The 12,007-nt window shown below is 62.9% G+C and overlaps 1 protein-coding gene across 1 annotated transcript in view; it reads right to left on the reverse strand.

The window, feature by feature from the left end:
• The window catches only part of GAL3ST2 (galactose-3-O-sulfotransferase 2), a 16,472-nt gene extending 9,554 nt beyond the window's left edge, over nt 1–6,918 (reverse strand). The window contains exon 1 of the mRNA XM_040450369.1: nt 5,448–6,918. Coding sequence (XP_040306303.1) covers nt 5,448–5,476 — 29 coding nt within the window. The 5' untranslated portion in view covers nt 5,477–6,918. The remainder of the gene's footprint in view (nt 1–5,447) is intronic.
• Between the last annotated feature and the right edge of the window lie 5,089 nt (nt 6,919–12,007).

The following is a 12,007-nucleotide window of genomic DNA, read 5'->3' on the forward strand; positions in this document are numbered from 1 at the left end:
TGGGGCTCAGGGGCCTGGGGTCTTGAGCTCTCCCACGGGTGCCCCCCGGGACTGGACCAGGGCCATGTCTAGCAGACGGCACTGGCTCTTGGGCCTCTGCTGCAGGGGTTCTGGTACCGCTTGCTGGGGCTCTGTGGCCTCTAAGAGCAAAGCCTGACCGAGAGCCTGCTGGCCCAAAAAAAAAAAAAAAAACCAGCCTTTCATGTTCCCGAGGCGGGCAGCAGGCCCAACACCTGGATGATAGGCACCCACCCCCACACGGGGCCTGCCGCTCAGGCACAAAGGTCTCTGTGGACCTCCCTTTCCTTGGGGGCTTGGCCTGGGCTGCTCACAGGACAACTCCCAGAGTCTCAACCTTCCTGCCTCGGAATGCCTGGGGTGGGGCTCAGTGCCCAGCATCCAGGTGGTGGGCCTGCTGCCCGCCTCGGGAACATGAAAGGCTGGTGTCCCGTGGCATCCGGGGGCCAGCAGGCTCTCGGTCAGGCTTTGCTCTTAGAGGCCACAGAGCCCCAGCAAGCGGTACCAGAACCCCTGCAGCAGAGGCCCAAGAGCCAGTGCCGTCTGCTAGACATGGCCCTGGTCCAGTCCCGGGGGGCACCCGTGGGAGAGCTCAAGACCCCAGGCCCCTGAGCCCCAGGTGGGTCTGCTCCCAGGTCCCTCAGGGAGAAGTCCCAGGCATGTGGGTAAGAACCAACACAAGACTCAAATCATGGATAAAAACAGTTTGGCACATCCCACCTCCAGCTCAGGAGCTTCTGGTCTGGCGAGCTTGCTTACTATGAGGGAGACTCACAGGGGGGCTGACAGAAATGGGTTTTTTATATCCGGATTACTCGTTCCCACCCTCCCCCACACCCCCCACACCCACACACACACCTACACACACACACACACACACACCTGCTGTTCCAGCTGACCAGTTCCTTATAAACACACACTCGCCTCAGTGGCACTGAAGAAGGACATAGAACCAAATGCTTGATGGTCATCCAGTAGTCAGCCAGTTTCAGCCAAAATCTAGAAAAAACAGGACTGACCCTAATCCGGGGAGCTGACTTTCAGCCCCACAGAATGCATAGGAGGCCCCGGGCTACACCCAGCCACCTGCCCGGCCACACTCTCTGTTCCATCTCGGTGGTCCCACGGTCCGAGGGAAGCAGGAGAATGGGCTGGAAAGACCCAGCACCCTCCCCCCTCACCTGTACACACAACCGTCAAATGTTACAAAGCCCTCCGTCTGTCCTCTGGGCCTCCGGACCCAATGGGCTTCCTTAGAACACATTCTACCTCAGCCCATCTGGGGCTCCAACCCAGGGCTCGCATGTAGGATCCAAGGTTGTCACACAAAGCCGCCCCCCTGCCAAATCCCTGCTCATGATGCATCCGTCATCTTTCACCTGGCCCTCATTGAGCCCCTTGTACCACTGTAGGTACAAGGACAAGCTGAGGGCATCAGGTACAGTCGGAGCATCTCATCAGTGGGGGCCAAGGACAGGATGGATGTTACTCAGGGCTCCCTGCCCACAGCCAAGCACTTGGCCTGAAAGGCTGGTCTCTGCTGCCCCTGGGAGCTGCATCAGCACAAGGCCGGGAGGCAGGGCCACCCCAGGTCTCCCAGGTCAGCACAGCTTCCTCTGCTGAAGACACCATCAACGCCAGGGTGGGTAGAGCACAGAGCCATCCATACAAAGAAGAACCAAGAAGAAACAGGGATGGGCTGCCAGACACCCAAACCCAACATCTCCCGAATAATATGGGCCACCCTCCACCCAAGGGCTTCTTCTAGAAGAAGAAAAGAAGGCCACATTGTAACCGTCCGCAAGACGTGACAGAGAAACATGGCCACAGATGGGACGGGATGGGACGGGACGGGTTAGGATGGCTTAAGATAGAGAGAGAGAGCAGGACTGAACAGATACAGAATAAAATAAGACAGATGTAGGGTAGAAAAGAACAAACTGAATAGATTAAAATAAACATGGAGCAGGACAGACCAGACCAGAAAACACCTGAGGGTGTCGCCTGGGTTGTTTTGACACCTGTTTGCAGAGCGACGCATGAAGTGTGTCCTGGGTGCTGGTGCTGCACCTGGGTGACCATCGCCGTGGGGAGGTGGGCACTCGGCCCCTCCGCCTCAGCCGGGTGCTGTCCTGACTCCCTCCCCGGCGCGCTGAGGCCAAGGAGCCCCCGGGGAGCTCCTCCCCACGACGGCACGACGCCCGGCCCCTCCACACCCTGTCCATCGCCCGTTGACAAGGACGGCACACGCCCTGGCCCAGCAACCTTGCTGCAGCAGGGCCTGGTGCCCGAGCCGTCCTCAGCCTGAGCGTCCCAGCTTCTCACGCCCAGAGCCCATCGGGCCAGCCACTAGAACGCTGCTCCGTGACAGGCCATCCGGTCACACAGCTGGAGCCTCGCCCACCCTGGCCTGTACCTTCCCTCCTCGGGAGCGGGGGGGGGGGGGGCACGTGAAGGCCCCACCCTTGCTGCAGTACCCCCTCCCCAGGGACCCAGAGTCTGCCTTGGGGGCCCCGCAGGGGGCAAGACCCAGGAGCCCTGCTGCCTCAGTGGCCCAGGGCAGGCGCTGCCTATCCCCACCAACAGAGGCGTGAGATCCTCCCAGGGTCCCGGGGGTGGGGGGTGGGGCGGGAAACGGGAGGAGCAGCGGGTGGGCAGGGCATTCGCCTCCTGGTCCCTCCTGAGCTCCCAGGATGGCCTCCAGGAGAGAGGTGGCCTCCTGTGCTGGCCACCTGAGCCCGCATCCAGTGGGGCACCGTGGAGGTGGTGGGGCCGCAGCCCTGCCCTCCAGGCCCCTGCAGGATGGGTGACCACCAGGTGTGACCCTGGGAGGGCTGGCGGTCACCACCTTCACTGCAGAGACCAAATGTGTCTCCCGGATGGCTGCTCCAGAGGGCACCAGCGGCCCATAATGCTGGGAAAATACGAGACAATTCGCAAAGCACTCCCGGTTTGTCCCTCCCAGAAGTTTCTGTGGCTCTGAGAAGCCCTGGGGCAGACCTGGCCTGGCCCTCAAGGGGTGCCAGACCAGGAGGCTGGGAGCCAAGCCACTCCCACGGCCAGGTGTAGGGAGGACACGACCCTCCTCCCAGCCCACCCCTGGCCTAGAGGCCAGGACAGACAGCCCAACAGGGCACCAGCCACAGAGGTCACGGTGGCCCCATCACAAAGCCGCACAGTCCCACACCAAACAGTGCCTTCTGGAAGGTGTGGGCCTGACTCACCCTGAGAACGGCATCTTCCAGTTGGTTTATTCCTTGGTCCACTAGTGGACTGGGAACCCGTGAGGGCCACTGTCCCCAGCCCTCCAGCAGGAGGCCACACCTGGAGGGGACACCTTGTCTTGGCCGGCAGCCAGCTCAGAGGACACCCACCCAGCGCTCGGTCAGGGTGACGGCTGCAGACAGGCCAGCACACGGACCACGTGGGGACAGACCGTAGGGCTCCACGACAGCTTTGGGGCATAAGCCAGGCTTTTCCCAAAAGCACCGGTGACTCCTGACAGAGCGAACCCCACCTGACCACACACTAGGGGCGGCACGCTCTAGACACGGTGAGGAGGTGCTGCACCCTCCCCCCGGGCTCCACTGACCCTCTCCATCCCCCCCTTCGCGGCCACCACAGGTGGGCACCAGCAGACTATTCCCAGGTCCCCCTGCATCGTCCCCCTCACTCTCAGAACTGGCCCCAAGACCTGGAGCCACAGCCTCCTGCGAGGTCAACCCCCACAGGGTCACACAGCCCTCGTACGGGGACACACACACACACACACACACCCCACAGGCAGGACCGGAGGCTCAGCACTCCAGGGGATACTCGATCCCCAGAAACAGAGCTGGGCCTCAAACCAGAAACGCAGGTTTTCAGGAGCACCCCCCGCTCAGCAACTCTGAGGCAGGACCTGGAAGATCTGGGCTTTCACCCCAACAGCTGCCAGGCAGATTGTGCCACCTGGGGCCGGGGTCCCCGCTGGGGATGCCACCCAAGCAGAGGGTGCCCCAAAGAGGAGGGTCTGTGCCTTAACCCATCACAGTCCACTCGCTGAGACCACAAGCCCCCCTGGAGGGGAAGATCGTGTCTCTGCTCCAGACGGCTCCTCCGACCGACCACCAGGGCCCCTGGGCACCCGCTCAGCCAAGTTTGCCTGGGGTTATCCCCTCCCTGTGCCCAGGGCCACAGGGTACCTCCCCAGGCAAGCCTGCCTGGGACTGTCCCTCTGTCCCCAGGGCCATGGCTCAGTTTACCCGTCAACCAGCCAAGCCTGCTGGCCAAACAGAGAGAGGCCTCTGGACATGTGCACAATCCGAGGAAAGCAAACAAGCCGAAGGCTGTGAAGACAGTGAGCGAGCGTGTCCGAGTGACCCAGGCAGCCCCTTCCTCCCGGGGCTTTTGAGTGGACCCGTAAGCCTGGGACACCCAGCACAGCCGCTGCCCAAACCTGTGCCAGGACGGCCACCTGGAACCACAACACACTGCCCTGCTGTCCCACCAGGCGTCCTGCTCCGGGGGGCTCCCCCTGGGGCCCCTCGCCTTCCCTGTGCGCCAGAGGCCGGGCAGCCAGTGGGACCTGGGCTTGGCCTCCAGCTGATAGAGTGACGTCCCCACTTCATGCTTCCTCCTCAGGGTGGTGACCACATCCACCTCCACGGAGAGGGGGACACCCGGACCTTCCATGTGTCAGCTGGCCCCTGGGGACCCGCTGTCCTCACCCGAGGAAAGAGTTGGTCATGCCCACGTCCGGGGCCCATGGGGAGAGCACCCGGAGGCACTGGCGTCTCCCCAAAGCGTGTGGGATGAGACAGAGAACGAAAATGCAAAGCATTTCCAGACACACCCATCCCCTCTCCGAACCTGAACTGTCAAAAAAACACAACTCCCTCTGTTTATACAAAGGGAAACAGCACTTACTACCCTGAGCCAGCAGGGCCGGGCGCCTGCACCTGAGGGGGCCTTGCTCTAAGTGCCTCAGACCCTCCAGCGAGCACCCTAAACCATACACGCGGATATCTGGCCCTGGAGTGTCAGAGGCTCAGGCTGGAACTCCCCCAATGCCAGGAAGTTCCTGCTGCACACAGGGGCCTGGCCATGGGAAGTGGGGGACAAGGACAAAGCCAGGAGGTCCCGGACCCCCAGCAGCCGCCCACCCAGGCCTTCACTCCAGACACCAAACCGTCATCCCCTTGGCCCCGAGCCCCACGTCCCCACAGAGGCCGGGACCAGCGCCGGGCCTGGGAAGACAGGGAGGGGTCACTCACAGCCTGAAATGAAGAGTGAGTTCAGGGCAGTTATTCTTGAGAAATAGCCCCAAATATAGTGACTTCCTTCTAAAGACAAACACAGAACAGCTCATTTCTGCCAGTCCCTGGAATATGCAGGGACTAGAGACGTGTTTTGTGTCTCCGTGCCGACCCCAGCGCACCCCAACTTACCTCTGCGTGCCACCTGGCGGGGACAGCATGCTGGCTGGGGCCCACGCAATGGCGGTGGGCAGGTGGCGGTCCAGGCGGAGGGAGGCCAGCCCTTAGCCCCTGGGCACAGGCACCGGGCAGGGTGCGGTACGTGCAGAGTATGAACTTGACTCCCACGGGAGCTGACCTGGCTCAGGTGCAAGGCCACGCCCTGCAGCCCAAGTCGGGAGAGCTTAAGCTTCAGTTCTCAGAAAGAACCGGACTTTCCCTGGGGCTCAGCTGGCGCAGGGAGCCTAGGGCTCCTTCCGTGGGCCTCCCCGCCAGGCCAGCCCCCCAGGGCTCCCACCTGCTCACCGGGCCCCATGCCCAGGGGTCCCTCGGCCCCGGGTCGCCAGGGAGCCACAGGCACCTTCAAGGGCCTCTGGACCCAGAGCTGAGGATGAAGTGGACGAGGTGACGGCTGAGGGTCCGCGAACCCTCAGGATGGATCTGGGAAACAGGGGACCAAATTCAAGTCCTGTTCTCCTCCTTCTACTCCTTCAAAGCTTGCTTTATACCAGGAGAAAGTCTAACTAGCTTTTACGTCTTGGGATGAAAACAACTTCAGAACGGGGACCTTGGAATGCAAGATAGAAATACTGGATTTTACCGCATGCAAATTTGTCTCTTTATCCAGGAAGTGAATAAATAAGCTTCAAAGACAAACAGACCTGGGGAAACGTCTGCAGGGCTCAACCGAGTGTTAAGTCCGTAAGAAAAGGACAAAACCCCCATAACAGCACACGAGGTGGCGCTCCGTGGCTTGCTGGCCAGCGGGGGAGGGGCTGGGCATCGGAGCCAGGCCCGTGACCCACCTTCCCACACGGCCCCCTTTCTGTGACTGGTCCCCAGACACAATCTGGGGACTGAGTCCTGGTCCCCAGATTGGTCCGGGCTGGCCAGTGGCCTCCCTGCCCTGGCCGGTGGCTGGCATGGTGGGTGCGACAGGACAGAAATAACGTGGGTGGGCCGGGGGCCTGGAGGAGGAGAGGGGTGCCGTGGGCAGGGGCCGGGCTCAGGACACTCCCACGCCCCCTGGTGCCTGCGGGAGTACCTCCCCACCATGCAAGGCGGTCACACAGGAGCTCCCAGGGGCTGCAGCCCAGAGGGCAGGGAGTCTCACCCCCAGGACAGCCCTGGACTAAAGTGGGTGGGGAGGATGAGGCCAGTGTCCACCGTCCACGGGGCTCCAAGAGGACGCATCGCGTGGGGGAGCGGGAGCCAAGCACCCAGTATGTCATTTCCACCAAGGGGGCGGGGGGGTGAAGCGAAAAAGGCAGAAGAAACACAGACAATATAGCCCTCCACTTCCAACTTGCCGATGTGTGTCAAACACCCCTGAAACTCGGCAGCTCCCCAGCAAGGGCTGTGCTGGAGCTCATGGGCCCCAGGGGCTGTCTGCCCACCCAGCTGCTTCGGGCGGGGGGTTTATCCTGGGCCCCAGCAGGATCTCTTCCAGGAGGACCCCAGGAGGCCAGGGCACACCTCATGCACCCCCCACCCTCATTGCAACCCAGCCCCTCCCATCTCACTGACCAGCAGAGCCATGTGGCCAAGCCCAAGGTCATTGGGAAGGGCGTGGGGCCACTGCAAAACCACAGCCCACGCAGGGAGTAGGAGTGATCAGTAGTGATCAGTGGGATATCCTGTGCAACGCCCCCAGCCCCAGCCCAGGTGACAGATGTCACTGGATGGGGACAAGACAGCCCGTGACACCCCCCCCCCCCCGTGGCCTCAGGGAGGGCCCCAGGCCCCAGACAGACTGTGGGCACTCCTCCCTCAGCCCCCTCCCCACACCAGGGAGCCCAGGGAAAGGTGTGCTCTGGTCACTGAGCCTGGTCCAGAGATGCCCAGCCGTCCCCCAGTGCAGGGTCTCCTCTGCTTCCCTGGGGTCACCCCTCCCTGGGCCCGCTGTCCAGGAAGAGCCACAGTGGGGCAGGTAAACCAGGCAAAGAGCCACGGCTACAGCTGCAGAGTGCTACTCATCCAAGCTGGCAGGGCCCCAGGCCCCCATCGGGCAAAGAAACTTTGTGGCTGCCTGAAGGCAGCTGTCTGTCCACTCGCAGATGGAAAGGCGCCCCAGCATGGACACAGGGCCAGGACACTCCAGCACAGGGGTGGGGGGTGCGAAGAGCCACACATGGGAACATCTCAGTGTCCAGACCACTCTTCCCCACCTGCTGGGACCTTCAGGCTCTGTGAACAACATTTCTCTTCCTCCTGATCTACTGCTTCTGTAACCCTAAGCCTCACCAGCGCCCCGGGGGCACAGCGGCTGCCCCTCGCAAGGCCAGATTCTCTGACACTTGCTGATGAGGTCACTGTGCCAAGCCCCATGAGAAGCACCCTGAGTGACCAGAGAAACCATAAAGCTGCCAGTCCTAAAGACCTGGCCCAGCTGGCCCAGTGACTGCGACCGGACTCCGGGCAGCTGGGCTCGGGCAGTGACTGGAGCAGTGACTGGGGCTGGGCTCCGGGTGGCAGAGCCCAGGGACACTGGATCCAGGGGTGATACAGCTGGAGGCACTTGGAGTCTAAGCCACGAACCCCAGGAGGGCCCTGAGGGGTGCAGGGCAAGGCCTGACCACCAGGGGCTGGGGGGCCACAGAGAGGGAGGGAAGCAAAGACTCGACAGGGGTGGGAGGAGAATGAAGGACGGGGGGCTGGCTGTCAGGTGCAGCTGAGCCGAGGAGGACAGGGCAAGGACTGACCACGCCATCGGGAGGATGAAGCAAAATCAGCTCTGAGCTGCTGAGGTCAGTGGGGCTCTGGGAGAGGAGACGCCCTCGAGAGCTGCCACAGACAAGGCCACCTGGGGACACAGGGCAGGGAGGGGACAGCACCAGGGCACAACCCCGCCCCACAGCTGCATCAGGAGGCTGTGAACGCAGGAATGCTGGCTGATCCTGGACCACAATCCCTTTCTTTGACCCTCTGAGGCCCAGAGGTCAGGTAGACCAGGAGGCCCCGATCTAGGTGGTGGGCTTCCTGTCCAGCCCCCACAGAGGCCCCCTTGTGGGGCAGACGTCTCCCTGTGCCCTCTGCCCTGTGGCCGGGTGACCCCACAGGCAGGACTGAGGATGCCCAGTCTCAGAGTGGGGGGCCTGCCACCCCTCGCCTGCGATGCAGCCCAGGCCCAGCGTCCATCCTGAGGAGGGCCCAGGACAGAGGAGCACCGTGTCACCCACCGAGGCTGTCCAGAGGAGGCCCAGAGGGCCACACGGATGTGGGCCCCCAGAGATGCTCAGGCTGGCATCGCCGGCATCACAGATGCTTGGCTGGACGGCACAGCCCACTGCCTATCCAGCTGCCAATGGGGCCCAGATGCCCCACTGCCTCCCTCCCCCACTCACCTATGCCTATAACCCAAGATCATGACTCTGATGGCATATGGTGGACAAATCCCCCACCTGGACACACCCTGCAGCCTCCACATCCCTCCCTCCGGTGGGTCATGGGGGGCCTCCTTGCTTCACCTCTAAGGGGAACACTCCCTTTCCACCCCGCCACCTAAACCTCGGACGTCGTCACCCGGAAGTCTGGGAGTCACGTCCACGATCCCTGCACTTACAGATGGTGGGGCCCAGGGCACCCCATCCAGTTGGGGTCCCAGCTCCCTGAATCAAGGCAGGCAGAGTGGGCTGAGGTGGGAGGCTCAGGGCCCTTCACTGAACCACCCAGTTCAGACTAGGGCTGGGGGAGCAGAAGGGGACAAAGCAAGGGGACACTGCAGCAGTGATGGCCCCAGCCCCAGGGACCGGAGGAAGGAACCATGTGTGACGCATGGGGCCTGGCCCGGGGCCCCTAGAGAGCAGGGTCTGTGGCTCCCGCCTACTCACAAAGAGGACTCAAGGGAAGGCTGGGAGTGGATTAGGGCCCCACACCCAGAGGGCCCGGAGGTTACCTCCAGGCTGCCTGGCCAGAGGACCCCTGCCCACCCTGCCCTGCAGGCCTGCTCCACGGCAGGAACCATCGTGCAGGGCTCCACCTCCAGCAGCGTGGCCGTGGCCGTGGCTCCTGCTTCTGTGCTGAGCACGTGCTCTGGGAACTCGGGGAGATGGACGGACCACACCCTCTTTGCCAGCCCAGACAGGGGGCTCGGGGCCAGGACCTCAGCCTGCTGACCAGCCTCCTGCCAGTGTCCACGGAGCAGGCCCTCCGAGCCTGAGTCAGGAGCATCTCCAGACCCGAGGGCAAGGGTATTGTCACCCAAGCACCCCCACCACCAGTTCTCTGCTTCTGAGGCCAGCCCTGCTGCCCGTCCACCTCAGACCCTCTGCAACCCATTTCCCTTGCCGGCCCACGGGCCCACGGCCACAGAACCCAGAAGGTGGCTCTGGGCACCGCACGTTCCGCCCAGAAACGGAGGGACACGGCCTGACTGGGCCACTGCTCCAAAGAACACCTATTTGCACAGCCACGGACCAGAGCCAGCAGGGAGGGGAGCCCGGAAACAGACTACCCAGATAGTTCCTTCTTAATGCACCCCTGCAGAGGAGCTATTCCAGAAACTTCGCCCTGACTCTGGCTGTCCCCCCAGGGCAGGTGTCAGGATAAGCCCAATGCTCGCTGGAGGCCTCCCCCGAGGGCCATGGTCAGTGCAAGCCTGCCAGGGAGGTCCAGCCAGCATGTTCCTCCTCGCCGCCCCGGGAGACAGGCTGTGTCCCCACCACCCACGTGGCCTTTGGGGCCTGAACCTTTGGCAGGACAAGACCCAGCCTGCTCTCCCCAGACCCCTGAGGTCCAAAGGACCTCAAAGCCTAGGATGGCTTGGCAGCAGCAGGGCTGGTGAGACTGGCCAAGTAGATCCCCTGTCCCTCTGGGGGTCAGGGAGGAGACGGGGGCTGGACATGAGACTGCGTCCAGGGTAAGCACTGTCCTCATCAGAGGGTTGAGATCAGAGGTCAGGCATATTGTGCAACAGCCTGTCACCTCCTCCTCTGCACAGGGTCAGCATCCTGACGGACACATGGGGGCCTGCGGGCCACATGGCCCCCAAACTCTTCATCTGAGCCCCTGGGGTCCACAGTCAGGAAGCCAGCTCTCCCCAAGGAGGGCTCTGCTCCCTGCAGGCCTGGGGAAGGCTGCCCAGACCCCGGCCACGTCCCTGGGGTTGAGGGGCAGGTGGCCCCCTGGCTCCCCACCATTCTGACAAGCAGCTCCCTGGGTGGAGACCCCCAGGCCCACTCCCTCCCTCCCTCACCCAGCAGCTCAGGCCCTTCCTGCTGCTCCCTGGGGCCCCTCCAGACGGGGCCCTTGGTGGCCATCAGCCATGAGCAGTGAGAGCTCCTGGTCCCTCTTGAATAACCACTTCTCTCGTTGCACCAGTGTAGAGGTTTTGAGGTGAAAATCACAAGCTTTTCCTAATCCAAATACAAAAGCCACCCCTCACCACCCCAGGCATGCTGGGAGATTATCCTCGGCAGGAGCCCCACCTGCTGTGGCCCCGTCCCAGGAGGAGCCGTCCTGTCTGCAGACAGGCTTTATGCTGCTGACACTCCCGACAGCCCGGCCTCCTGCCTCTTTTCACATAATGTTTAGTGTGACCACATCACCACGCGGGGCAGGACAGCGTGGAATCCACCGTGCCCTGCTGTGCGCCCCACCGGTCTTCACAGTGGCCGGTGGCCGCCGGAGAGGTTGCTCCCCGCAGGCGTGAAGGCACGTGACCGGCTCCCCTGGGGTCTGGGGTCCTGTCCAGACAGCACAGGTCCTTGTCACCTTGAGACACATGTCATCCACCCAGACAGGACAGGGCTTCATCACGTCCCTGCTGGGTGTGCGAAGATTCAAGAACCCATCTGGTGGAGCACACATTTACCACCATAAACACGGGTTTGCACCAGCCAGGCCCCTGTCCCACGTCCCGCTTTGCAGGCTGTGTTGTGTTCCGCGGACTCTAAGACACCATCAGCCTTAAGACAACACAGAGGAAAGCTGGAGGGGGCGTCCGTGAGACACGCCAGCCCCTACTGTCAGACAGTTGAGAGGTGAACAGCATTGAGTGTACCGTACCTGCTCTCTGAGCTCCCGGAGCGGGTGCCTGGCAGCCGGCGGGCACCAGGCCTCATGCTCGTCGTGCCCACCGCCACTGGGTAACACGGGCAGGAAATGCCTAGCACAGACCTCTCTCCCACAGCCCGGTCCCTGCCACCTCCCCCACCCAGGCTGCCAGGCAAAGCAGCCCCAGCCTCCAGCCCAGAAACAGGGAGAAACGTGCCAGCTGCACACCTGGCTGCAGAGGGTCGAAGGCTGAGCCCAAGAACTGTGAGACCATGACCTGAGCAGGTCTACCAGCTGACCCCAGACGGGTGGGGACAGAGCAGGGCCAGCTCCGTCATGCCATCAAGCACCCACGGATCTGTCCTGTGTGGTGGAAGCCTCAGCTGCCCGTGGGCACCCAGCCAGGGGCATGGGACGGTGGCCACGGCCACAGGGTCAGGGCTGGCTCTTGGGGCTGGCAGGGCAGGAGGGGTAACTCGACAGTTGGAGTGGCCCAGGGCGCCAGGCCCGGTCAGGCACCAGAACCCAGGCGAGGCCAC

Source organism: Herpailurus yagouaroundi, unplaced genomic scaffold (genome assembly GCF_014898765.1).
Source record: "Herpailurus yagouaroundi ecotype Mexico unplaced genomic scaffold, PumYag 202, whole genome shotgun sequence".
In the NCBI taxonomy this organism is placed as follows: Eukaryota; Metazoa; Chordata; class Mammalia; order Carnivora; family Felidae; genus Herpailurus; species Herpailurus yagouaroundi.